Source organism: Orcinus orca, chromosome 10, assembly GCF_937001465.1.
Source record: "Orcinus orca chromosome 10, mOrcOrc1.1, whole genome shotgun sequence".
Classification (NCBI taxonomy): Eukaryota; Metazoa; Chordata; class Mammalia; order Artiodactyla; family Delphinidae; genus Orcinus; species Orcinus orca.
In genome coordinates, this window is record NC_064568.1 from 41,627,239 (window position 1) to 41,654,572 (window position 27,334).

Sequence of the window (27,334 nt, forward strand, 5' to 3'; positions counted from 1 at the left end):
TCCACCTCCCACCAGGCTGGGCTTTCCAGCTTTTCCCTGCGGGAGCACCGGGCTATTACAAACACAGATGCAGGGATCCCTGCCTGACCCACTGATTCAGAGGGGGAGAGTCTGGGTGCTGAGAATTGGTCAGTTTAAGTCCTTCTGTACTTTAAAGCTTCTCCATGTTGGCTGCTTGCTGGAATCACCTGGGGGAGCTTTTAAAATTCTGAGGCCCGGGCCCTACCCCAGACCGATGAAATCCGAGTCACTGGCGTTGCACCCAGGCATCCGAGTTTTTAAAGCCCCCCCTCCCCGCGAGTGATTAAGTCATGTACGTGTAGCCAAGGTTGGCAGTCAGGCTGGGCTGGGCTGGCAACAGCAGTGGTCCAGTGAATGGACCCAGTCAGTCCCATACGGGCCAGGCAAACCCAAGGGACTGTGGTCTGGGCTTCAGGTCCACAGGGACCCTCCCACCTGACAGGGGCTCGGTGCTGGCTGTCACCAGACACCTCAGTTCACTCCACATGGCCATTCCTTCCACGAGTCCTCCTCACTCAGCCGTCAAGCCCGAGTGTCTGTACAGGGCAGCTGGTTTCCAAGAGGGTGAAAGTAACAGTTGCAAGGCCTTGGGATGCCAAGGCCAGGAAGTCACACAGCTTCACTCCACTGCTTTCTGTTGATCAAAGCAAGACACAGGTCAACCCAGGTTCACAGGGAGGGGTAGTGGATGCCACCTCTCAAGAGGAGGAATTGCTGGTGGTCGCCTTTGGAAATATTTTAGGTGGAAGCTAGAAACCAGCTCTTATATTCTAGCAGGTGAGGGGCCCCCTGTTGCTGCCAGGGGTCCTACCAGCATGGGCCCCAAGCACTTTCCAGATGACAGACCTGGGCTCCAGCCACTCATGGGCAGAGTGGCCCTGGCCCATCAGGGAGTGATGCCGTTGGAGCTCATTTCTGTTTCCTGTGAAATACAGGGATTGAACCCAATGGGGCTAGACTTGCTTCTGGCCGTGGAGAGTTTTTGTCTAATGAAATCTGATCAACGAGGGGCTGGTCTTGGCAGAGCAGAGGTGGGACCCCCTAACCCCCTTCCCGCTCCAAGCCAGAATCTACCACCCGCCCCCACTCAGCTCAGAGCTTTTCTTTAGCTCTTGGCCTTGGGTCGTGTTCATTGTACATGCACCATTTAGGCTCTTTTGTTTCTAAGTGACAGAGAGCCCTGTTCAAACTAGTGGAAGCAGAAGAGGCTCTTACTGGCTCTATCTACGAAGTCCAGGAGTGGAACTGCTACAGGCGTAGCTTGACTCAGGCTCAAAGGAAGTCATCAGTGCTGGGTTGTCTCTGTCTTAGATGCAGAAGACGGCTGTGGTGGGGCTGAACTGCGTCCCCCTCTAACTTCCAAACCCAGTGCCCGTTGTAGGAAACGCCTGTCTCCATCACCATTTAGTGAGGGCAGGACCCAAGTCTTATTCATGCTAGGACTCGCTAGGGTCTTGTGGAAATAAACAGACCACCCAAATGAGAGCAAGCAGAGGCTGTCTATCCGGAGCTCGTTAGCAGGAGGTCAGCACCTTCACCTGTATTTGGCAGAAACTCCAGGCAGGACAGGCAGAGGAGCGGGAAATCGTGCTAGTGGGCAACGGAGGGCTGCAGGTGTGCCCTGATTGGAGTGTGCTGGCGTGGAAACTGTAGCTGTGTGATTGGTGAGGGGAGCGTATTTGGCTTTTTCCACTTGGTCCTGAGTTGGAGGGAACACAAGTTTGGAAAGCTGCAGCCGGTGACCGAGTCATGTCCACTCTGGGCTGATTACTGCCGGAATTGTGGTTTGGGTTCCTGGGCTGGTGGCTGCAGAGTTCGTTTGTCAAAGATGGTCTGGCCATCGTCCCTTTGATTTGGTCTTTCAGACCTACCGTAGAGTTCGGCAGATTGGGAGTGTGGAGCCCCTCCCTGCCTGACCCCTCTGCCCAAGCCCCATCCGTGCCCGTGACAAACCCCTCGATTCCCTGTCTGCCTTCAGGGGCTTCAGCTGCCTGCCCTTTGGGGACCAGCGTCCTCTTCCAAGAGCCTCCTCTCAGGGCCACCTCCCGTTCTCCCCACCCCGACCTTTGGCCTCAGCCCTCACCTCTGTGTATAACGTTTGTCTTGATCCCAAAGGATCCCCTGCCGTGGTCCGTGTGCCCACTGAATGGCAACCGTACGGGCTATGATGAGGAGTGTGAGAAGGCTTCCTCAACGCAGTACTTCTGGTACCGGAAAACCCTCAACATCTCGCCGTCCATCCAGGAGAGCGGGGCGGTGCAGTGGGAGCCGGCGCTGTGCCTCATCCTGGCCTGGCTCCTGGTGTACTTGTGTATCCTGCGGGGCACGGAGTCCACCGGCAAGGTGGGACGGCGGCACGGTGTGTGTGTGTGTGTGTGTGTGTGTGTGTGTGTGTGTGTGTGTGTGTGTGTGTGTGTGTGTGTGTGTGTGTGTAAGGCTGCCTCTGCAGTCGAAGGGCAGAAGCTGCGCTGGGTGGGGGGGTGGGGGGGAGGGCAAGGACAGGGATGCTGGCACGAGTCACCTGCTAGTGACTCTAGAGATGGCCAGCGGTGCTCGAAGTCACAACCCTAAATCTCGAAATGAGGACCTTCCCATTTCCTAAAACGATGAGCATTTCTGTCCCAGCCCCAAACCCGCACCACCCAAGGGGTGCCAAGCAACTAAACAGAGTTTTCCTTGCTTTGAAAACTTTTCACGTTGGCAGATGTCCCCAAGACACCCTCGGCTCTCAACCCTAGCTGCATAGTGGTACCACCTGGAGAGCTTTTAAAACTCTGCTGTCTCAGTCCTACTGTCAGAGGTTCCAGAATGATCATTGTGAGGTCCCCCCTGAGCACTGGGATTTTAAAAGCTCTCCAGGTGATTCTGGGGTGCAGCCGAGTTTCAGAACTCAGCTTTGGTCTAAGCTGCTTTCAGTGACCGTCCAGAGCTGTCGGGCCTGATATAGAAACCTTTTCTCTTTGGTGTGTCCCCAGGTTTATACTCCTGCTGGGGCTGAGACACTTCTTTAATCTGCTCCACGTAGAAAGTTTTCCTGGAGAGTTTCCCTCATCTTCCGTCTCTCTCAAGCTGCAGCAGGCGCTCTTAACCCCCCAGTGTGCCCTGCTCATACTCAGTCCCTCCTCTCACCCTGGGTTAGACATGCACATTGTATCAGTCTTCAGTCCTTCATGGTAGATTTCACTATCCCACTCCCCTGAGGCTTAGAGAGGTAAAGTCCTGCCCAAGGGCACCAAGTAGTGAGGATGGAGCCAGGCAGACCCAGCTTTGCCCCAGAAACTCCCCACCATCTCTGTTTGGTGAGCCACCTCCTGTTTGCTGACACTTTTCATGACTTAATCCCCCAGCTTTTCCCTTCTGAAGGTCCTAAGAGTCCACCTGTCCTCATCCTCTTGGCCATCTGAGTTGCCTTCTCCAGCCCCACCATGTGTTTCTTGAGGCATCAAGACCAGAACTACCCACGGTATTTTAGGTGTCCTGTGATGCCCCAGTACCATGCCTAGTAGGACATCTTCTTTTGGTTTCCGAGACCTCGTGGTGGCCAGCATCTTAGCCCTAACAACACCCCATCTCACCGCTGAACTGAGGGACTAGTGAATCTTCCTGGGGAAAGCTTAGAGTCTGTGGCAACTCACTCTGTCCCGTCTTGAAGCTTGCCCGATAGTTCATGCTCATAAAATTTCTTCAGTTGCTCTATGCCAGATTATCATGACCATGATCCAAAAGATCGAGGGCAGTGTCTGCCAACTTGGAGATTTAATGAGGCTATCCCTTTACCAGATCATTTAGAAACTTGTTAGATGAGGACATGTCGTGCCATGAAAACTTACTCATTCTGAGCGTCTGTTTCCTCTGCTTAAGCCACACCTCTCTCCATGACAGAAGTGTCCCAACAGCTCTCTTTAGTTATTTTTTTAAATTGAAGTATAGCTGATTTACAGTGTTGTGTTAGTTTCTGGGGTATAGCAAAGTGATTCATTTATATACATTCTTTTTCATATTCTTTTCCATTATGGTTTATTACAGGATATTTAATATAGTTCCCTATACTATCCAATAGGACCTTGTTGTTTATTGATCCTATATATAATAGTTTGCAACTGCTAATCCCAAACCCCCAATCCAACCCTCCCCTGTTCTCTATGTCCGTGAGTCTCTTTCTGTTTTGTAGATAAGTTCATTTGTGTCATATTTTGGATTCCACATGTAAATGAGATCATATGGTATTTGTCCTTCTCTTTCTGACGTACTTAGTATGATCATCTCTAGGTCCATCCATGTTGCTGCAGATGGCATTATTTCATTCTTTTTATGGCTGAGTAATAGTCCATTGTTTACATATACCACATCTTCTTTACCCATTCATCAGTCGATGGACATTTAGGTTGTTTCCATGTCTTGGCTATTGCAAACAGTGCTGCTGTGAACATAGGGGTGCATGTAGCTTTTTGAATTATAATTTTGTCTGGATATATGCCCAGGAGTGGGATTGCTGGATCACATGGCAACTCTATTTTTAGTTTTCTGAGGAACTTCCACACTAGTTTTCCATAGTGGCTGCACCAACTTACATTCCCACCAACAGTGTAGGAGGGTTCCCTTTTCTCCACACCCTCTCTAGCATTTGTTATTTGTAGACTTTTTAATGACGGCCATTCTGACCAGTGTGAGGTGGTACCTTATTGTAGTTTTGATTTGCATTTCTCTAATGATTAGCAATGTTGAGCATCTTTTCATGTGCCTATTGGCCATCTGTATGTCTTCTTTGGAGAAATGTCTATTTAGGTCTTCTGCCCATTTTTGGATTGGGTTGTGTTTTGTTGTTGTCGTTGAGTTGTATGAGCTCCAACAGCTCTATTTATGGGAATTAATTTTGTTAAAGACTGTGTGCCATATCCTGGCCTTCTCTGTTGGAATCTGCTTTTTACCCCTCCAGATTATTTAGAAATGGTTTTTTTTTCAGATTATTTAGAAATGGTTTTTCCCAATAGTTCAGGCTGGATCATGTGTCCAGCAAACCTGCCAGCTTCCCTGATGGGGGAGAAGTGAGCCAGCCTGGTCTCGACTCGAGAGAGCCTTCCGGGAAACTTGTTCACCTGAGGGGAAGGGGGGAGATTCCACAGGCTTGCTCTGAGTGTCCTCTAAGTGTCCAGTGGTTACCGACATTGGTCACCCCTCCCCTGTTGTCTCTTGCTTTCCTTCAGCTCACTGGCCGGATGCCTTCTCTTTCCACCGATCCATTTCCACCTCAGACCTGGTTTTCCTTGTAATCTCAGGTGGATTTATTACTCATCTCAAGTTCAGTGTTTTCAGTTAAGAAGCAGTCATAAAATACACCCCACTTCTGCCTGCCATTCCCAGGGTGAGAGGGGACAGAGCACCACTCTGGTGACCTTGGAAATTCATGGGAAGATGGGTGCCACACCTCAGTGGGAATGTCGGGCCAGGTGCAACTCAGGCTCATCTGGACTTGGGTCACCAGCTGTATTTCTCATGGGAGGATGTAAACATTAAGGGAACTGCTCTCACCAAAAACAAACAAACTTGCAAAGTATTTCACTGCTTTATATATGGGGCTCTTGTGCACATACAAGTTGATATAGAGAAAAAAAATTCCAGTCCTGGATGGGCATCCATGCACTTGAAGGTCCCTATTGTAAGGCTTTGTAAAAGTTAAAATTACCCAGAATACGAGAGGCTACTTCTAAATCCACCATGGAAAGCAAAGATAAAACATCACTGAACCCATGACGTATGTCAGCAGGGAAAGGTTTTGGTTCACAGAACATTCCATCAATTTCAAAGCCTCTGGAAGTGAGGCCTTTCGTAAAACAGCACTGCCTTTCTATTGTCTTTATTACAGGAACACCAGTGGCCAAGACTTTGCCTTTATGGCACCCATGGCTAAGCTTCGCTCAGGCTCCAGTCCTGGGGATACCTGACCTTCCTCCAAGCTCTTGGACTTTTTTTTTTTTCCTTGCAGAGACAATATAAATCTTGTGATTGTGCTTCCTGCTTTGCTTGGGCCACGAGGAAGCTCAGAGATCGATCTGGCTCAGAAACTGGGTAGCACCTCACACACCTCTTCTGTGGGCTGCCTTTTTCTTTGGGCTTATCTTACTGGATTGCCCACATTTTCTTTTTACACAGATATCTTTATCTAGCAGTTTTAACATGTTAATGTGATGATGTATTTTTGTGGGCTGCCTCAAATCCTTTCTGGAAGAAGTTCGGGTTGAAGGGAGGGTGGAGGACAGAGGTCTCTAGGACCTGTTCCCTCTTCTCCACTAAATAAGAGATTTCCTGGTGGTCACACACGTGGGCATCCACATCCCACCACCCAGTTTCCCAAACTCGGAACCGGTGCCTGACCAAGACTCTCGATACCTTTCCAGCTATCAGTAGCCCGAACAGCCAAGACAGTGCCATGGTGTTTTGTGGGGATGGCGGGTCTGCCCTGGGCAAAAGGGCCCTGTAGTCACTGCATCTCCAGGAGGCTGACCCTGCCCTCTGCTGCCCACAGGTGGTGTACTTCACTGCGTTGCTGCCCTACTGCGTGCTCATCGTCTACCTGGTCAGGGGCCTCACGCTCCACGGAGCCACCAACGGCCTGGCATACATGTTCACTCCCAAGGTATGGGCTGGAGGGGAGGGGTCCCGAGGGCACCCCCATTCATCCTGCCACCTTCCAGGATGGGTGGAGGGGGGAAGACCAAGGGTTGGGGGAACAGTAGTGGACCCGGGGAAGGTGGGTGTGAGCCCGCCAGGCAGTGGAGGGGTGTGGATTCCGTCCTCAGACAGGCAGTCCCTATGCCCTGCTAATTCTGGGGCATTACATCTTCCGTCCACTCTCCTCTTGCTACCCCAGCCCCACATCTGGCCTTCACCCCAGTCTCACCCCACACCCTCCCTCCAGCCTGTGGACCAAGCTGTTTACCAGGAGCGCCACGCCAGTCAGCTCCCCCTCCTGCTCGCACCTCTATGCACCCCACTCCTGACAGGGGTGCATCCATACTCCGCAGGGCTCTCCGTGATCCAGTCCCAGGCGCCCCGCTCCCCAGTCACCCCATAGCTGATGCTAATCAAGGGAGGCCACCATTGCCTTTGGGGCAGGACAAGTTATTCATTTAGCAAATCTGGTCCCTGGAAACAAAATGACTTTGGCAGCACCCCGCCATTAGTGCCCCCATCACATTCCAAATGCCCCCTAACATTAGTGCTGCGGTACAACCCAGACCTAGACACCAGCACCGCCATTTCTGGAGGCCCAGACCCGTGCAGTGCCTGGGTCATGGATCATGGGCTCAATACCTTTAAAACTTATTTTATCCTACACTTTTCAATTGCACACCTCCTGCGGGTGAGAGGCAGTGGAGGGTAGGACAAGAGGATGCGTTTATCTGCTGAGGACCGGGCTGGGCACTCATGGGGCCAGGAGAGCTGGGTTCGGGCCCCAGGCCTGCATCTGGCTGGCTGTGTGCCATGGGCAATTTCCTTCCCCTCTCTGGGCCTCCTGCCCCCTGCTGATCTGGGAGTCTGGAATTCCCACCCGGGGTTCTCCAGCCTTGTCCCTGCTGGCTTTCCAGATGGAGCAGCTGGCCAACCCGAAGGCCTGGATCAACGCAGCCACCCAGATCTTCTTCTCGCTCGGCTTGGGGTTCGGCAGCCTCATCGCCTTCGCCAGCTACAACGAGCCCTCCAACAACTGCCAGAAGCACGCCGTCATCGTGTCCATCATCAACAGTTCCACCTCCATCTTTGCCAGCGTCGTCACCTTCTCCATCTATGGCTTCAAGGCCACCTTCAACTACGAAAGCTGCTTGAACAAGTAAGCCTGGGTCATCCGGTGGGCCCCAGGCCTCAAGGGGGGGGCAGTGAGCCTCTAAAGGCCCGAGCTGAAAGGGTCTCTGGGAGGAGGCAGACACCAGAAGTCAAGGGGTGTGGGGCAAAGGGCACAGGCTTTGCTGTCCTCAGTCCAGGGTTCAAATCAGAACCACCAGCAGCTGATGAGCATAAGGCAAGCCGGCGTCTGCCTGAAGGAATGAGGGCAGTTTTGTGTATTCAAAGCACTTAGTGCCAATAGGGCATTCAACAGATAAACCTTAGCTCCTTCTACCCCATCTCCCCCCTCAGAAGTAACCAAGAGCTCTCCAGCTGAGCCATGGAGATTGCAGGATCTACTTTCTGCTGCCCCTTACCCAAAATACAAGAAACATCATCCAGAAGGTATGCTGTCCAATACAGTGGTCACTAGCCACAAGGGGCTAGTGTAAACATTTAAATGTAAATTGATTTAAAATTAACTAAAATTTGGGGGACTTCCCTGGTGGTGCAGTGGTTGAGAATCCGCCTGCCAATGCAGGGGACACGGGTCCGAGCCCTGGTCCGGGAAGATCCCAAATGCCACGGAGCAGCTAAGCCTGTGCGCCACAACTACTGAGCCTGCAATCTAGAGCCCGCGAGCCACAACTACTGAGCCCGCACGCCTAGAGCCCATGCACTGCAACAAGAGAAGCCACTGCAATGAGAAGCCCGTGCACTGCAACGAAGAGTAGCCCCCACTCACCGCAACTAGAAAAAGCCCGCGTGGAGCAGTGAAGACCCAGTGCAGCCAAAAATAAAATAAATAAGTTTAACAAAATTAACTAAAATTTTAAATTGATTTAAATTTTGATTTAAATTGGTTTCTATTTCAATGTAAATTCTTTTAAATCAGTTCCTCAGTTGCACTAGCCTCATTAGAGTACTCAGTTGCCACATGTGGCTAGTGGGTACCATATTGGACAGCACTGATGGAGAACGTTCCAATCATCGCAGGAAGTTCTGTCAGACAATGTTGGTCCAGAGGTTAAAATAGCCCAGCTGCGGGGGTTTGGTTCCTTTGATCATCACTGTTCCTATCTGAGGCTTCTTCAAAGCCGTTCACAATCACTCTGCCCTTTAAAAGCTCACCAGTCAACAGATTCCCTTTGTTGGAGCGACCTCACCTAATCAGAAGAGGCAGAGGGTTTTGTAATCAGCGAAGGTTAATCAGCTGCTCTGCTCTGCAGGGTGATTCTGCTGCTGACCAATTCTTTCGACCTTGAAGATGGCTTTTTGACAGTCAGCAACCTGGAGGAGGTGAAAAGTTACCTGGCGTCTGCCTACCCCAGCAAGTACAGCGAGGTGTTCCCACAGATTAAAAACTGCAGCTTGGAATCGGAGCTGGAAACGGTAAGGTGCTGGCAAGGTCTCGGGCCCTTTGGGAGCTGTTCTAGAGAAAGTGCAACTTGAGGGGTATGCACACCCTGTGAAAATCAGGGAAAACTCGGGACTTCCCTGGCAGTCCAGTGGTTAAGACTCCACGCTTTCACTGCAGGGGGCACGGGTTTGATCCCTGGTCGGGGAACTAAGATCCCACATGCTGTGCGTGGTGTGAAAACAAACAAAAAAACCAAAACAACAACAACAATATATATATATATATGTATCTCCTTCCTTGTGCCTCTTAGAGGACGAGAACTCTGCCCACTAGTCTCCCCGAGTGCTGCACGGGAATCCCAGTCTCTACACAGTTCCTTTGGGTTCCCTGTGTCCTTTCTTCCTTTAAATTTTCTCTTTTTAAAATTGAAAAATAGAGGAAAGTATAAAGAATAATACAACAAACACACATCTATCCACCTCTCAGAATGAAAAATTGTAAATATTTTGTCATTTTGGGCTCAGATTTTTTTTATGTAAAAGAGAACATTTCAAGGATAAAGGTAAAATCCCTTTTGTTAATGTCCCCAAAGCTTTCACTACTCCCCAGAGGCCAGAACCTTCTTTTTTTTTTTTTTTTTTTTTTTTGCGGTACACGGGCCTCTCACTGCTGTGGCCTCTCCCGCCGCGGAGCACAGGCTCCGGACGCGCAGGCCCAGCGGCCACGGCTCACAGGCCCAGCCGCTCCGCGGCAGGTGGGATCCTCCCGGACCAGGGCACGAACCGGTGTCCCCTGCATCTGCAGGCGGACTCTCAGCCACTGCGCCACCAGGGAAGCCCTGTAAGAGCTACATTTTATTCCATCATTCAAATATCCTACAATTTACTGGACCCAGGCCAGCGGCAGTAGAAGCCCAAAGTCCTAACCACTGGACAACCAGGGAGTTCCCTATGGATTCCCTTACTGATAGACATTTGGGTTTTTCCAAAAAACTTTTGCTACTGAAATCACCTTTATTTATATTTTACAGAATTATATTTGCTATGCTGGCAACTTTTTTTTTTTTTTTAATAATTGAAGTATTGTGTTACTTTCTTACATACATCAAAGTGAGTCAGTTATACATATATATTCTTTTTCATATTCTTTTCCGTTATGGGATATTACAGGATATTGAATATAGTTCCCTGTGCTGTAGAATACTACCTTCTGGTTTATCCATTCTACATGTATAGTTTCCATCTGCAGGTCCGAAACCCCCAATCAAACCCTCCCCCAACCCCGCTAGGCAACCGCAAGTCTATTCTCTATGTATGTGAGTCTTTTGTTCTTTCATAGATAAGTTCATTTGTCATATTTAGTTTTTCAAACTTTGTTGAATTTAATTTTATTTTATATTGGGGTATAGTTGATTTACACTCTTGTGTTTGTTTTAGACATCCAGCAACCTGATTCAGTTATACGTAGACACAGATCTATTCTTTTTCAGATTCTTTTCCCCTATAGGTTATTAAAGGGTGTTGAGTAGACTTCCCTGTGCTACAGAGTAGGTCTTTGTTGGTATCTCTTTTATATATATTAGTGCATATATGTTAATCACAACCTCCCAAGTTATACCTCCTCCACCCCACTTTTCCCATTCGGTAACTGTTAAGTTTCTTTTCTAAATCTGAGAGTCTGTTTCTGTTTTGTAAATTGGTACATTTGTATCAGTTTTCAGATTCCACCTGTAAATGATGTCATATGATATTTGTCGTTATCTGTCTGACTTACTTCATTTAGTATGATCATCTCTAGGTCCATCCTTGTTGCTGCAAATGGCATTATTTCAATTTTCATGGCTGAGTAATATTCCATCATATAGATTCACATCTTTTCTATCCATTCCTCTGTCAATGGACATTTTGGTTGCTTCCATGTCTTGGCTATTGTAAACAGTGTGGCAATAAAGGTTGGGGTGCATGTGTCTTTCCGAATGATGGTGTTCTCTGGGATTACGCCCATGACTGGGATTGCAGGATCGTATGGTAGCTCTATTTTTAGTTTTTTAAAGAAGCTGCAGATTGTTCGCCATAGTGGCTGTCACAAATTTCCATTCCCACCAGCAGCATGTAGGCAGCTTCCGTTTTCTCTACACCCTATTCTGCATATATGCTTTGTGGACGTTTGTTGATGGCCGTTCTGACTGGTGCGAGATAATACCTTGTCCAAGTTTTGATTTGCATTTCTCTAATAATTAGCGATGTTGAATATCTATCCCTGTGCTTTTTTTTTTTTTTAACAGTGTGAGTAAAGCTAAACTCTTGAAACTGGCTTCTTGAAAGTCGGCCCTGTTTTGAATTCTTTTTCCGTTACCTACAACAGGACATTTCTTTAGACCAGGGGTCATTTACTGCCCCGCAGGCTTTGGGAATATTAAGTGCCCATAAGCCCCCTTTTAAAGATGTTGTTATGAGAAACGGCCACAAGGCGGCAGCATTTCTTCATGCCCCACTCTGGTAACTCCAGCAACCAGAGGCTTAGAGAAAGTCGTATTCCTGGGTTGTAAATTACAGGGAAAATGCCCGAAGAAAACCCCGAGGGTTTACATCTCGTCTCGTTACTTCATCCCCTCACCGCACAGACTGATCCCCAACCCCTGCAAAAGTGCTATGCAGATGGTGCTGTGGTACATACAGGGGGCGCCTCTAAGGAACGAGGCTAGAGGTGGGAACCCCACCACCAAACCCATGAAGACCAGGTGACTTTTCAAAGCTCTTCCTACCCAGAGGGTCCACCGTCCTTTGAGTGCACTAGGCTTGATTCAGCTGTAGGAGGACCTGCCTGGATCTGGAGATTGTAGTCCCATGCAGAGGGGACCAGGCACTACAGGTCCAAGGGGTGGGGCTCGTTTGCCGGCACATCCTCCCCAGCTCCCTCAGCCCCAGCACACTCCAGCCTTGGGACCCAATCCTGCTCAGGCTCCAGGGATGTGACACCAGCCCAGGTCACCGAGGCCTCAGGGCAATATAGTAGGCGTTTTTTCCCTCTTTTTTCTTTAAATTTAATTTTTACTTTCTGTTGGAGTATGGTTGATTTACAGTGCTGTGTTTGAGTTTTACAGCAGCTTGATTTAGTTATACATGTACCTGTTCTCTTTCAGATTCTATTCCCACATAGGTTATTACTGAGTGTTGAGTAGAGGTCCCTGTGCTCTCTAGTAGGTCCTCACTGGTTATCTATTTTTATACATATATATGTGTGTGTATGTGTGTGTGTATATATATATACATATATATACATATGTACATATATTAGTGTGTATGTGTTAATCCCAACCTTCTAATTTCTCTCTCCCACCTCTGCAACTTCCCCCTTTGGCAACTCTGAATTTCTTTTCTAAGGCTGTGAGTCTGTTTTTGTTTTGTCAGTTATTTCATTTGTATCTGTTTTTAGATTCCACGTGTAAGTGATATCATATTTGTCTTACTGTGTCTGAGTTACTGGACCTAGTGAGATCATCTCCTGATCCATCCATGTTGGTGCACATGGCATGATTTCATTGTGTTTTCTGGATGGGAAATAGTCCACTGTGTATATGTAGTGCATCTTGTTTATCCATTCATTAACCTCGGTGGATTTTCGGTAGTTTTGATGCCTCGGCTATCGTAAATCTTACTGCAATGACCATTGGGGTGCATGTGTGTATTTGAAAGATGGTTTTCTCCGGATATTTGCCCAGGAGTGGGATTGCTGGAGATTATGGGAGCTCTATTTTTCAGTTTTTAAGGACCTTCCCTACTGCTCTTCATTGTGGCTATTACCAATTTACCTTCCTCCCAACAGCATTGTTGGGTTCCCCTTTCTTCACGTCCTCTGCTGCATTTATTCTTTGGAGAATTTTTGATGATTGGTGCCAGGGGATAACTCATTGTCATTTTGATTTCCATTTTTCTACTCGTTGGCGACGCTGAACATCTTTTCACGTGCTTTAAAACAAACAAAAAACCACAACAGGGTGAGTAAAGTTAATCTCTTGAAATTGTTTTGAAAGTCGGCCCTGTTTTGAGTTCTTTTTCCGTTACCTACAACAGGACATTTCTTGAGAGCAGGGATCATTTAGTGCCCCGCAGGCCTTGTGAATATTAAGTGACCATGAGCAGTGTTTTAAGGATGTTGTTATGAGAAGCGGCCACAAGGCGGCAGCACTTCTTCATGCCCCCCTCTGGTAACTCGGGCAACCATAGGCTTAGGGAAAGCTGTGTTCCTGGGTTCTAAATTACACGGAAAATGCCGTAAGAAAACCCCAAGGGCCTGTGTCTGGATACTTCCCACCCCCCTCACCGTGCAGACTGATTCCCAACCCCTACAGTAGTGCTATGCTGATGGTGCCATGGTTCGTAGGTGGGGCGTCTCTAAGGAAGGAGGCTGGAGGTGGGAACCCCACCAGCAGGAGCCGTGGAGATCCGGTGTCTTTTCACAGCTCTTTCCTCCCAGCAGGTCCACCATCCTTTGGGTGCACTAGGCTTGCTTCAGCAGTAGGAGGACCCGTGTGGATCCGGAGACTGTGGTCCCACGCAGAGGGGACTAGGCACCACAGATACAAGGGTGGGGCTCGTTTGCTGGCACATCCTCCCCAGCTCCCTCAGCCCCGTGACAGCCCAGCCGTGGATCCCAAGCCTGCTCAGGCTCCAAGAATGTGACACCAGTCCTGGCCACTGAGGCCTCAGGGCAATATAGTCTGCATTTGTTCCCTCTTTTATAATTTATTTTTTATTTTCTATTAATGGTTGATTTACAATGCTGTGTTTGAGTTTTACAGCAGCTTGATTCAGTTATACATATACAAGAACCTATTCTCTTTCGGATTCTTTTCCCACATAGGTTATTACTGAGTGTTGAGTAGAAGTCCCTGTGCTCTCCAGTAGGTGCTCATTGATTATCTATTTTATAATTATATATACACATACATATTAGTGTGTATGTATTAATCCCAACCTCCTAATTTCTGTCGCCCCCCCCTCTGCAACTTCCCCCTTTGGTAACTCTAAATTACTTATCTAAGGCTGTGAGTCTGTTTTTGTTTTGTCAGTTAGTTCATCTGTATCCTTTTTTAGATTCCACCTGTAAGTGATATCATATATTTGTCTTACTCTGACTTACTGGACTTAGTTAGATCATCTCCTGATCCATCCATGTTGCTGCAAATGGCATGATTTCTGTTTTCTGGCTAATAGTCCACTGTGCACACGTATGGCGTTTTCTTTATCCGTTCATTCAACTCGATGGACATTTCAGTAGTTTCGATGCCTCGGCTATTGTAAATCTTACCTCAACGACTGTTGGGGTCCATGTGTGTATTTGAAGGATGGTTTTCTACAGATATTTGCCCAGGAGTGTTATTGCTGGACCTTATGGGAGCTCTATTTTTCATTATTTAAGGACCTTCCCTACTGCTGTCCATTGTGCTGTTACCAATTTACCTTCCCACTAACCAGGGGTTCCTTGTTCTCCAGACACTGTCCCTTATTTATTGTATGTAGACTTTTTGGGGTTTTTTGACCAGGCTGATTGTCCTTCGTACTGCTGAGGTGACAACTTGTAGTTTTGATTTGTATTTGTGTCATAATTATATATGTTGAACTCTTTCCTTGTGCCTTTTGGCCATATATATATATATATTTTTTTTTTTTGGAGAAATGTTTTTAGGTCTTTTTTCCTTTTTTTTTTTTTTGATTGGGTTGTCTTGTTGTTGAGTCGTACATGCTGTTTGTATATCTTTGAAATTTAGCCCTTGTAGGTTGCATCATTTTGAAATATTTTCTCCTAGTCCGTAGTTGTCTTTTTGTTCATGGTTTCCTTCGATGTGCAAAAGCTTTATGTTTGATTGGGTCCATTGGTAGGTTTGCTTTTATTTCTGTTGCCTTGAGTCTGACCTAAGAAAATGGTATGATTTATGTCACAGAATGTTTTGCCTATGTTCTCTTCTGGGGTTTTATCGTGTCATATCTTGTATTTAAGACTTTAATCCCTTTTGAGCTTATTTTTGTGTATGGTGTGAGGGTGTGTGCTAACTTTATTTGCGGCTGTTCAGCTTCCAACACTACTTGCTGAAAAGACTGTCTTTTCTCCATTGTATATTCTTGCTTTCTTTGTTGAAGATTAATTGACTGTAGGTGTGTAGGTTTATTTCGGGCCTCTGTATTCTGTTCCATTGATCCATATGTCTGTTTTTGTGACCAGACCATGACACTGTTTTCTTTACTGTAGCTTAGTAGTATTTTCTGAAGTCTGGGAGGGTTGTGTCTCCTGCTTTGTTCTTTTTCCTCAGGATTGCTTTGGCAATTCTGGGTCTTTTTTTGGTTCCATATAAAGGATTATTCTGGTCTGTGAAAAATGCCATGTATAATTTGATAAGGATCTCATTAAATCTGTAGATTGCTTTGCGTAGTGTAGCCATTTTAGCAACATTATTCTAGGACTTTTTTTTTTTTAATATTGGTTGAGCCAGCTCTTAGTTGAGGCAGGCAGGCTCCTTAGTTGCGGCACGTGGGCTCCTTAGTTAAGGCTCACGTGCTCCTTGGTTGCGGCATGCATGTGGGATCTAGTTCCCTGACCAGGGATAGAACCCAGGCCCCGTGTGTTGGGAGTGTGGAGTCTTATCCACTATGCCACCAGGGAAGTCCCTGGGACCTTTTTTTTCACATTAATTTTCAGGTCAATTTGACAAGTTCCACTGGGGGGTGGGAAATCCCTTTAACTTTTATTAGAATTGCACTGACTCTGTAATATAATTTGGGAACAATCAATATTTTTTTCAACTGTGACTTCTGATTTAGGAGCAGGCTTTTTCTCATCATTCACTGAAGTCTTCTTTTATATTCTGCAACTAATTTTTCTCCACAAAATCCTGGCAGATCTTTGATTTACCTTTATGTCTATGAACCTTATTGTTTTGTTCCTATTGTAAATAGTGTTCATTTCCCAATTTCTACCATTGCTGGTTTTCGTTGCAAAAAAAAGCTAACAGTTTTTGTTAGCAACCTTGATGAATTCTCTTATTCTCATATTTGTCTATATATTTGCTTTACTTTTCTATGTAATTCTTATGGCACCTGCGGATCCTAGGAATTTTTTTCTAGCACAGTGGAAGTGCAAATGAGAGTGGGCATGTTTGTCTAATTCTTATATTTAATGTAAATACTTCTAGAGACTGCTTCTAGAAAGTGTCTCTAGAGAATGCCTTTCAAGAAGAGGGAACAGTAAAGGTCCATAGCTCTGCTTGCCAATAAGGTACCTTGGAGTTTTTTTGGCCCTTTGATTTCATAGGTGGAGCCATTCCAGGTCATTTCGTGGATGAGGCAACACTTTGTTATTCCTTCCTCCCTGCTTACACTGACCTGTGGCACGACCCTCCCTACCAGGGTGTCAGCAGATCCCCAGACCTCAGCCCCTGCCTTTAAGGCCTGGATCCTGTTCTGAGGCCTACTTGTGTTCCTGCTCAGTTCAAATTTCCTTTTTGTTTCTGGCACCTGGGAATTTTCCTCACTTACTTTTTGAGTTTGGCTCAGTGCCCAAGAATTGTGTGGTTATTGATTTATTTAGACTTTTTTCCACTTGAATTTTTCCATGAATCTTTAACAAAGTTTAAAGTTAAACTATACCTTGAGTTCCTTCCCAAACAGTACAAGGACTTTCAGACACTTTCACTCACCCCTCTTGTTTTAAATACCTTTTATGTCCAATTCTTATTTATTTATTTTTTAAAGGTTAACAGATTTTTTTTTTTTTTTTGGCTGCATTGGGTCTTTGATGCTGTACGTGGGGTTGTGGTGAGTGGGGGGCTACTCTTCTCTGCGGTATGAGGGCCGGGCTTTTCATTGTGGTGGCTTTTATTGTTGCAGAGCACAGGCTCTAGGCGCGTGGGCTCAATAGTTGTGGCGCACAGGCATAGTTGCTCTGTGGCTTGTGGAATCTTCCCGGACCAGGGTTCGAACCCGTGTCCCCTGAATTGGCGGGTGGATTCTTAACCACTGAGCCACCAGGGAAGTTCCCAATTCTTTTTAAACTGATAAATTGGATGCTATTGTTATTTTATACAACAGTGTCTGTATTGACCGGCATGCTTGCTAGTTTATTTGTTCACCTTTATTGCATCCCAGCTGTCTTCTGGGGGCATGTATTATCAGTGACACTGCTTAGCACTGTCGGCTCATGGTAATAAAAAGCAGGCCACCTTTAGTAGGTTCTGTTGTTTTTAAATTCTCTGCAAGTGATCACTCCCTTATGGTCTGCACCCAGGGCGGATGAATACCATTGTCCCCATTGGTATGCTGTTGAGCTGACCTGTATTTTGAATCTGACAATCCAACATCTGCCATTCCAGGGGAAGGGTGCTGAAATCTTAGTTCTTATTCCTGCTGACTCTTCACTCACAGTGGCATGTTTTCTGGTCAGTTTATAAATCTCGGGTTGCAAGCTCACCGCTTGATCATCTCTGGTGGTCTTACAGGTAACCCAATTCAGACCTGCAATGGAAGCCTTCCCCAGTGTTTGCTTCTGCTGCTTCTGCTGCTGGCAGCCAGGGGGTGCTTCCCCACCCCCACCCATAAGCCCTTTCAACCAGGAGCTGAGGCTCTATTTCCACAGTTCAGTATCCCTACAGCAGCGTTACCGCCGCAGGCATCTGGCCTCTGAGCAGCCTGCCCACTTGGTTGCCTGCCGGCCAGGCCAGCTCCCCACCATTCTGGCCCCTGTAGCTGTGGCTCCACTATCTCAGCTCCCGGAACACCCAGTCAGTCATGATACAGGAAGCAGAAATTATGCAACCATTATTTTACTATATTTTATCCATAATGATGTGAGTTGGGGCAGGAGAGAGGAACTCAGCGTTCCAAGTTGACTGAGGTGTCTCCTCACACTTTGCAAATAAGGGCTCCTGACAGCTCGCATTTCTGTCCAGCCCAGCTTACAGTGGGCTGGTGTGCAGGTGGAAGATCCAACCTCAGAATGTGGCTTCTCGTGGCTGATTCTCAGGTTCCCCAAGTAGCTTAGCACCTGGGGAAGAAGTCCTAAGTCGCCCGGGTGTGTAACTGGTGTCTTCATCCTGTGGGCAGGCCGTCCAGGGCACCGGCCTGGCCTTCATCGTCTACACAGAGGCCATTAAAAACATGGAGGTGTCCCAGCTGTGGTCGGTGCTCTACTTCTTCATGCTGCTGATGCTGGGCATTGGAAGCATGCTGGGGAACACGGCCGCCATCCTCACCCCTCTGACCGACAGCAAGGTCATCTCCAGCTACCTGCCCAAGGAGGCAATCTCAGGTGAGTGGGCCAGCGAAGGCGGCGGGGCTCGGGGAGGTGAGCAGAGGGAGGAGTCTCCTCAGGGGCCGCGGGCTCAGCGAGAGGCCGCAGCAGCCTCACTGGGGTCCTGCCATGGCTCTCTCCTCTCGGGCAATCTGGGACCTGGTACACATGATTCACCCCATGCACCTGGTTCTCCACATCACAGGGGAGTGAAGTGGTCACCCCAACCTTCGCAAAGGCCAAACCCCCCAGCACGGCCCTCAAAGCTCTCCAGGCGAGCAGAGAACCTGCTTTTGTCTTTGTGTTGACTGAAGCATAACAACAACACGTACATTTCTCACACCGGAGAGCCCCTCCCTGCTCCTGCCCCATCAGTACGCCCCCATCCCCGTCCTCTTTCCCGTCCGCGTAATAATCCAGCCTAAGACCATACACCACAATTCATCTACCCATTCTGCAGCTGGCAGACCTTTGCCTTGTGAGGGCAAGAGCCTGTTTATCCAGGCCTGCCTCTCCACTTCACTCCACCACCCATCTGCTCCAGTGCAACCTGGCAGTGTCCAGAGAACCGTAACTCCTCACCCCCACATCCAGAACCCCTCGTCCCAGCCCACATCAAACCCAGCTCCCACCAGAGCCCTCTAGCGCTTAGCCTCCCTGCCCTCAGGAGCCAGCATTATGTGAGCCTCCCCTCCTGCACAGAGCCTGTTCTTGTGTCCGCCTCAGGACAGCAGTGGGGCTCACTGGCTGGTGGGTGTAGGCTGTGGCCATGGAAAGGGCAGGTGGGAGCTTTAGAGTCTAATACTTTGTGGGGTGCCCAAGGGAGGCAGCAGAGACTGGAGCCAGAGCTTCGGTTCTGGAGACAGAAGGGCCTGTGTCTGAATTCCAACTTTCTTTCTGTGCTGTGGAATGTTGGGAAAGTTACCCGACATCTCTGAGCCTTGGCTTCCCCCTCTGTAGAAGGGGGCTCCTGATAACCTGCCCCAGAAGCTAAAGCCTCCACTGCATGGCAAGTGCCTGGGGCGCAGTAGCAGCTGGGTAAGCATTTGTTTCTTCTCCTCCCCTCCCTACTCCTCTCTTCTGGTCAGATGTGAATCCTCTCTAGGGGGTCCTGTGAGGGGTGCCCTGCAGCTCAAATCTCCTCCCCTGATTCACTTCCCATGAGCTTAGTGGCTGAGTTGCTGGGATAAACAGAGTCACCAGACCCATAGATTGGGTGAGATTCCCCTAGACAGTAACGCCTACAAGTTTCTCTTTTCCACCAAGTTTGATTCCCCACTACTGGACGGCCCCATGAATTAACAGCAGGAAGTCCTGCTGACACTCCTTGCAACACCTTTGCCCCACGCTGCCCAACACACACACGTGGCACACACGTGCAGAGAGGCCAGTCCACGACGGCTCCCCCAGCCCATGAGGATGAACTGAACGGCCAGCGCCTCCTCAGGGTCCATGGCTCTTGGGCCCCATAGAAAGCTGGGTGCGCAGGCCGGGGTCTCAGGCGGGTGAGCAGGCGGTCTTGTGCTCCTAGGTCTGGTGTGCCTCGTCAGCTGTGCCATCGGCTTGGTGTTCACCATGGAGGCCGGCAACTACTGGTTCGACATCTTCAATGACTACGCTGCCACGCTGCCCCTGCTGCTCATTGTCCTGGTGGAGGCGGCCGCCGTGTGCTACCTGTACGGACTGAGGAGGTAGGAGGCCTGCCCCGCCAGCCGCCCAGGAAACCCACCCGTGAAGGCCATGCCTCACAACACTTTCTGCCACATGTAGTTTCGAGAGTCCCAAGTGTTCACATTATGCACGTGGGTCTTTGTGGTCTGCGGGGGGGGGGGGGGGGGGGGGCGCAGGTGGTGATGGACACGCTGCAGGGTCCAGGAGAGGCAGGGGCTGTGGTTCCCCCTGTGACAGTCTCACCCGGCCCCCTCCCCTCCCCCATGGCTGCCTTTTCTGCCGTGGGGAGCAGTTTCAAAGGCCCTGGACTGGAGGTAAGACACCAATCCGGATGCTGGGCCTGGGTCGGCCACTACCTGGGTGCCCTCAGGCAAGTCACATCACAGCCCTGGACCTCGGTCCCCTCCCCTGGGAAACGTGGCTGGGTCAGCATTTCTCAAAGTGCTGAGATACTTTCCATCCTCATTTGTGTGTGTGTGTGGGGGGGGGGGCAGAAAAATATGATTAGCCTATCCAATCCATGGTAAAACGGATATATTGTCATGCTATTGCTAAATTCAGGTAAATGAGTCAATTATAAAAAGCCCACAGACGATGGGAATCACAATGGTGGGCTGCAGGCAGCTACACTTGGGAAGCACCACTCCATGCCAGCTCCAACGGGTCAGGGCCAAGGTGCTTCTGCTTCCTTCAGGTTTTCCCTCTGCCCCAGAAAACCTGCTCTGGTTTCAGGGGACAAAAGCGATTCCCCTGTGGGGGCGTTTCTAGGGGGAAGGAGAGTTGCTGACAGACAGCAGGGTGGGAGGGGTGGAGCAGGGCTGCCCTCGCGGTCCCCTGGTGTTGAGGACTGGCTTCACAGGCATCCCGCCAGGCCCTCTGGTGTACAGCAGCAGCCTCCAGCTGAAGGCCGGCACCAGGAGGATGGCCTCTGATGTCCACTCGCCTATGGGTGGTTGCTTTGCCCCCTCTGTGGCGGCTTCAGCCCTTCTTCCCTCCCTGCCCCCAAGACCCCCACAAGGAATCAGAGACTGCCCAGTGGTCGTGTTCAGACATCAGTGGTGCCCAGCACAGAATCTTCCTGAGCAGACGAGGAGGTGTGGCCTGGACTGCCTGGCGCCAACAGCATGGATAATCCAAGCTTTCTCTCCCCACCTCCAAACAGATTCGAAAGCGACCTTAAGGCTATGACTGGACACGCTCTGAACTGGTACTGGAAGGCCATGTGGGGCGGTGTGAGCCCGCTGCTCATCATCAGCCTCTTTGTCTTCTACCTGAGTGACTACATCATCACAGGGACCCTGCAGTACCAAGCCTGGGACGCCTCCCAGGTATGTAAAAACATCACCCAGGTATGTAAAAATACTCAGCCCAGCAGCTGGGCTGAGTTTTTCAACATGGGCTGCAGTGAAGAGAGTGAGATTCCGTCCAGAACTTCCTGGTGGCCTCTGTCCACTGAGGCCACTCAGGCAAGGCCAAGCAAGGCTGGAGGGCATGGCCCCTGAGGAGCTGGGGGGGGCAGGGACTGGCGTTTACACTGGAGTTGCTAGGACAGAACCGGGGACTGAGAGGGGCACTCAGGAGGCTGGGCTGCATCTGCTCACCCAGCAGAGGGCAGCACATCAGTGTTTTAACAACCTGGACAGCCGTATCACGGCACCGGGCCTGAGGGTCAGCCTTGGCTGTCCTTGCACAGACACACTCTCATAAAAAAGATTTACTTTTTAAGGAAAGTAATACAACTGACCAATTTGGATTTCTTTCCCTGTGGGTAGAAGATGCTGCCCCTTAGCATATGGTGTGTGTGCAGTGTGCACCCCGTGCTCCAGTCCACACACTCCACGCTGCACCATGGCTGGAAGGCGCCACCGCGTCTGGTTCTGGCAGTGGTGCCGAGCAGGGCTTCCCACCCCGCAGTGGAGGAGCAGGGTGTTTCCTCCAGTCCCTGCAGCCTGATACTTTTGGAAAATGCAATTAACAGTGAATTCCTTAAAAAAAAAGGTAGAGCAAATACAAGCACCAAATATGTATCAGATTCAGCAGAACAGGATTATAGGCTGTCAAACTGCTAAAATCATTTGTTTCCTCCCAATTCCTGTACTCGTCACACAGAACACAATGAGTAACAGACGAGCAACAGAAGTCTGTGGGCTGGTTCCCGCGGCCACACTCCGGCTGGCATTTTGGTTTACAAACCATACGTGCTTTGGTTGACAGCAAGTACCTGCTCCCTGGATTTAGCTGTCCTCTGGTTCCTTTGTGGAAAGGTAGTGTAGCATTTAGTGGCTTTTGGGCCTCAACTGGTTTCTCATCAGTTTTGCATTTACGGAACCATCCATCATTCTTCCAAGTAAGTCCTGAGGTCCATCAACACTCCTCCTGAGATGAGAGCTGTGCTGCTGGACACAGAAGCTAATAACCACATGTGGCTACTGAAATTTAAACAATATTTAAAATTCACTTCTTGCGCATCCCCGGCCACATTCCCAGTGCTCAATGGCCACCTGCCTGGTGGCTGCTGTACTGGACAGGTAGCCCCTACATTTAGGTGCCCTGCTGCTGCCTTCAACGTAAGCCTTGGATTATTCTCATGGCTGCTCTTTCCAGATAGCTCCAAACAGTATGCACAGGGGGAGTTAGTCTGCCCAGCAGAGCCACTAGTGACCTGCACGCAGAGCTGGGGCGGCCCCGTGTGCAAGGATGCCCGGCCGCAGATGCTCTCTTCCTCGCGCTGGAGGGCCCGAGGCCTGGAGGGGTGGTGCCCTCGGAAGGCTCCGCACGGGAGGTTCTTTCTTCTGACACTCAGGTTCCTTCTTCAGGGCCAGCTTGTGACCAAGGACTACCCCCTGTATGCACTGGCCATCATTGGGCTGCTCGTGGCCTCCTCTACCATGTGCATCCCCCTGGGGGCCCTGGGGACTTTCATCGTGCGCCACCTCAAGCGGAGAGACACAGCCTCCGTGGCCTGAGAGCTGGGCTTCCCCGAGACTGCCGTCAGCCGCTATCTTACAGCCACTTACGTACAGATGGAGCCGCCTCGGCTGCTTTTGGAAATATTGACTCCGGAAGCACTCAGCCCATCGTCTTCTCGAGTCTAGAAAGGATTAGGAAGGTGAAAAGAAAGACTACTCCCTCAGCAGGACACACACCCCACCCGCCATCCCCAGAGTCACACACGGTGCTTCCTCCCTGTCACCACGGAGGCAGAATTCTCACAGCCAGTCTTGAAGACAACTGCTCGACTCTAGCCAAGTCCTAGAGTAGGGCACACCGGGAGCTGAAATTTGACTACTGTTTTTATGGGATAAAATTTAAGGAATGTTTTCCGGTGAGATCCCAACATACTAGCGGGCATTCATTTTTAGAGAATTTTGAAAAGGAGTTTTTTAACTAAGATGACTAATCTGAATGTCATCAATGCAAAATTAATTAGTTCTTTTTTCAGTCACGGTGAACCTGCAATCACTGTGTTCTCCTTCGCTAATAGGATTGACTGGCCATAAAGAAAGAAGGCCTTTGTTTGGAGCTCACAAAAGGAGTCACTTTTCCCTAATCTGAGGCCTCTCAGTGGGTCCAAGACCAGTCCTCTCTACGAACAACCCCAAACCACCTTCGGCCCTGGTGTCTCGCGACACTGAAAAGCTGCCAGAGCCTCTATGAGGATGAAAGTGAAGCTAACTTTCCCATAGACCTAAGGTTATATTTGGACATGATGACCAACTCTTTATAGGAAAGACCATAACCTAGTTTTAAATTATCTGTACATAAGTTTTCTAAAATGTATAGAAAGACGGCTCTCAAACAGAACACCCAGTAAGTGAAGACACCATATTTATGATACAGCATTAGTCCACCTTGTGAATGTCTCCTGTCGTTTAACTGCAATAAGTAGGTCAGGGTTATCCCGGAAGTGAGGAGGTCCCTTACTGCTCTAACAAACACTCCTCAATTCCATGCTCTCAGTGAAGCACACAGTTTCTTTGAGTAGATTTGTACAGACATCTTTAAAGACACTTACACATTCACCTGGAACATCAGATGTTCTAGAGATGGCTTTTCTTTTTCATGCCATAAACTTCCCTATAACAAGAAATAGGCATTAGAAAGGTCTTAGGCAGTCTTGAACTTCCAGCTTCACCTGATGCCCATAAAAAGACCACTTGGTGGTGTTAGGCAAGCTGGAGAGCCGCATGTAAGTCAATGAAGTTAGAACACACCCCCACCCCATATACAAAAATAAACTCAAAATGGCTTAAAGACTTAAATATAAGACACGACACCGTAAGACTCCTAGAAGAGAACATAGGTAAAGCATTCTCTGACATACATAAATCGTGCCAATGTTTTCTTAGCTCACTCTCCCGAGAGAACAGAGATAAAAACAAATGGGACCTAAACAAACTTAAGCTGTTACACAGCAAAAAAAACCCATAAACACAACAAAAAGACAACCTATGGACTGGAAGAAAATACTTGCAAATGATGTTACCAACAAGGGCTTAATTTCCAAAATATACAAACAGGTCAACAACAAAAAATAACCCAATCCAAAAATGGGCAGAAGGCCTAAATAGACATTTCTGCAAAGACAACATACAGATGGCCAACATGCACATGAAAAGATGCTCAACATCACTAATAGAGAAATGCAAATCAAAACTACAAATCAAAATGTCACACACCAGTCAGAATGACCATCATTAAAAAGTCTACAAATAGGGCTTCCCCGGTGGCGCAGTGGTTAAGAATCCACCTGCCAATGCAGGGGACATGGGTTCGAGCCCTGGTCCGGGAAGATCCCACATGCTGCGGAGCAACTAAGCCTGTGTGTCACAACTACTGAGCCTGCGCTCTAGAGCCCGTGAGCCACAACTACTGAAGCCCGCGTGCCTAGAGCCTGTGCTCCGCAACGAGAGAAGCCACTGCAATGAGAAGTCCGCACACCGCAACAAAGAGTAGCCCCTGCCAAATAAACAAATAAAAATTAAAAAAAATAAGTCTACAAATAACAAATGCTGGAGAAGGTGTGGAGAAAGCAGAACCATCCTACACTGTTGGTGGGAATGTAAACTGGTGCAGCTACTATGGAAAACAGTATGGAGGTTCCTCAAAAAACTAAAAATAGAGTTGCCATATGATCCAGCAATCCCAATCCTTGGCATATATCCAGACAAAACTATAATTCAGAAAGATACAGGCACCCCTGTGTTTACAGCAGCACTATTTACAATAGCCAAGACATGGAAACAACCTAAATGTCCATCAACAGATGAATGGATAAAGATGTGGTACATATATACAATGGAATATTACTGAGCCATAAAAAAGAACGAAATCATGCCATTTGCGGCAACATGGATGGACCTAGAGATGATCATACTAAGTACGTCAGAAAGAGAAAGACAAATACCATATGATATCACTTATATGTGGAATCTAAAATATGATACAAATGAACTTATCTATGAAACAGACTCACACAGAACAGACGTGTGGTTTGCCAAGGAGGAGGGGGCGTGGGGGAAGGATGGATTGGGAGGCTGGGATCAGCAGATGCCAACTATTATATATAGAATGGGTAAACAACAAGGTCCTACTCTAGCACGGGGAACTATATCCAGTATTCTGTGATAAACCATAATGGAAAAGAAAAAAAAATCACTTGGCTTTAAAATGCATGAACCAGCATTTACTTACCACAACTAGTCAGTCCTCTGATTTCTCATCAGAGGGTTCTTCGGTGTCACAAAACCTCGGCTATCAAGGCTTGGAGAGTGAGCACACTCAACAGCAAATACACAGCACAGAGTCTGTTCCTGAATCCTTACGGGTCACAGTCTCCGAGCCCCCAGCCCAGGTCACTGTCTTACAACAGGGGCCGCCCCTCGGGGGTTGGTTATCACCTGGGTATTTCAGCCCTGAATGCTAGGTATCCTCAGGAGTGTAGACACAAATGTTGTTCTAGAGCAGCTCTTCATTGACAGTTGCTGTACTTCAGTGGTCCTCCACCTCAGTGTCCATTCAAACCACCCGGGAGCATTTAAAACTCCTGGTGTCCAGGCCACGCCCTGGAACCTGCCAAATCTGAGAACCAGGGCCCTGTTTAAGAGAGAAGGAAAATGTGTCATACATTTAGGCACACTTACATCGAAAGTGACCTTTAAAAGTTTGAAAGCACTTTTGAGCATTTCTAATTGTATGGAAAAGTTACTTCTCCAGAATAATATTTGCTCACAGAAGTCAAACAGATGAGGTCCCATTATTATAGACTAATGTGCTCCAGATGAAAATGTCTCCAGCTTGGGTTCAGTTTTATTCTGCTTTCTGAGAACTGCATGAAGAGCAGAACATTTCATAGTAATCCTCAGTCCTGTTTCAAAAAATTCTTTGAATTCTTTGACTATTTTCTAGGGACTGCACAAAAGCAGTCATCTTAACATTTGTCCACCCTCTTCCAATAAGCTGGAGAGAAAAAGGCACGTTTCATCCCTGTGCCCTTAGCAGTACAATGACATTAGAGCCAGACACGGACTCCAGAAAGCTTTCTGATTATACTAAAAACACACCTACTCTTAGTTCTAAAGAATCAGGTAGGGAAATATTTGGGGTTTTTTTAGCAATTGTCATAAATAAAACCCTAAACAAATATATCTCTAGGTCTTTTTGGTCACTTATGAGATGTAGTTTTGTTTTGAGACCTCTCAACACAAGATTTTCCCTCCTTATGTAAACATACTAGCTAATTTTGAAAAAAAAAAAAAAAGGAAAATAAAGGAGAATCCATCTGGTCTCTTTTCTACTGCCTTCTCTGTTTGCTTCCTCACATGCAGTGAAACCGCACCAATGCAGTGCATGAAGGCCATCACATGAGAAGAGGATCACATGATAACAGGAAGGGTAGCATCCAAAAGAGAAATTAGGAGAAAAAATTCTAATTTGGTGGATTTAAACAGAATGTGAGCTCTTCCGAATTGCTGCAGAATCTTTCCAACCCTTTTGAGAGGTGCCCTGGGCAGTCTGCCCACCTCAGAATCCCTTGTTGGCTGAGGCCATGAGAACCCACACAATAGGTTTGGGTGTGACCTCAGAACTGTCCTGGGGCGGAAAGAGCGTGTAAACTATTGTGTTAGATTTCTGTAAAAGTTATTCTACATAGAAAAATTAATTTATGGCTGTTCCACT

The 27,334-nt window shown here is 48.2% G+C and overlaps 2 protein-coding genes across 20 annotated transcripts in view; one reads left to right on the forward strand and one right to left on the reverse strand.

Annotated features, from left to right (window-relative positions):
* Nucleotides 1-25,465, forward strand: part of SLC6A20 (solute carrier family 6 member 20) — a 90,822-nt gene extending 65,357 nt beyond the window's left edge. For 3 of the 4 annotated variants that reach the window (XM_033413207.2, XM_004283841.3, XM_049716301.1), the window contains 8 exons: nucleotides 2,137-2,364; nucleotides 6,545-6,655; nucleotides 7,608-7,849; nucleotides 9,072-9,234; nucleotides 18,298-18,502; nucleotides 20,016-20,175; nucleotides 21,318-21,483; nucleotides 22,972-25,465. In XM_033413207.2, coding sequence (XP_033269098.2) covers nucleotides 2,137-2,364; nucleotides 6,545-6,655; nucleotides 7,608-7,849; nucleotides 9,072-9,234; nucleotides 18,298-18,502; nucleotides 20,016-20,175; nucleotides 21,318-21,483; nucleotides 22,972-23,121 — 1,425 coding nt within the window. In that variant the 3' untranslated portion in view covers nucleotides 23,122-25,465. Of the gene's footprint in view, nucleotides 1-2,136; nucleotides 2,365-6,544; nucleotides 6,656-7,556; nucleotides 7,850-9,071; nucleotides 9,235-18,297; nucleotides 18,503-20,015; nucleotides 20,176-21,317; nucleotides 21,484-22,971 lie in introns of all 4 variants that reach the window. The other variant, XM_049716302.1, reaches the window with a different exon arrangement.
* Nucleotides 14,848-27,334, reverse strand: part of SACM1L (SAC1 like phosphatidylinositide phosphatase) — a 74,862-nt gene continuing 62,375 nt past the window's right edge. For 2 of the 16 annotated variants that reach the window (XR_007479853.1, XR_007479850.1), the window contains 2 exons: nucleotides 24,167-26,251; nucleotides 22,536-23,246 (listed from right to left, as the gene is read on the reverse strand). The gene's annotated coding sequence lies outside the window, so the exon portion shown is untranslated. Of the gene's footprint in view, nucleotides 23,247-24,166; nucleotides 26,252-27,334 lie in introns of all 16 variants that reach the window. The other 14 variants (XR_007479863.1, XR_007479864.1, XR_007479861.1 and 11 more) reach the window with 14 other exon arrangements.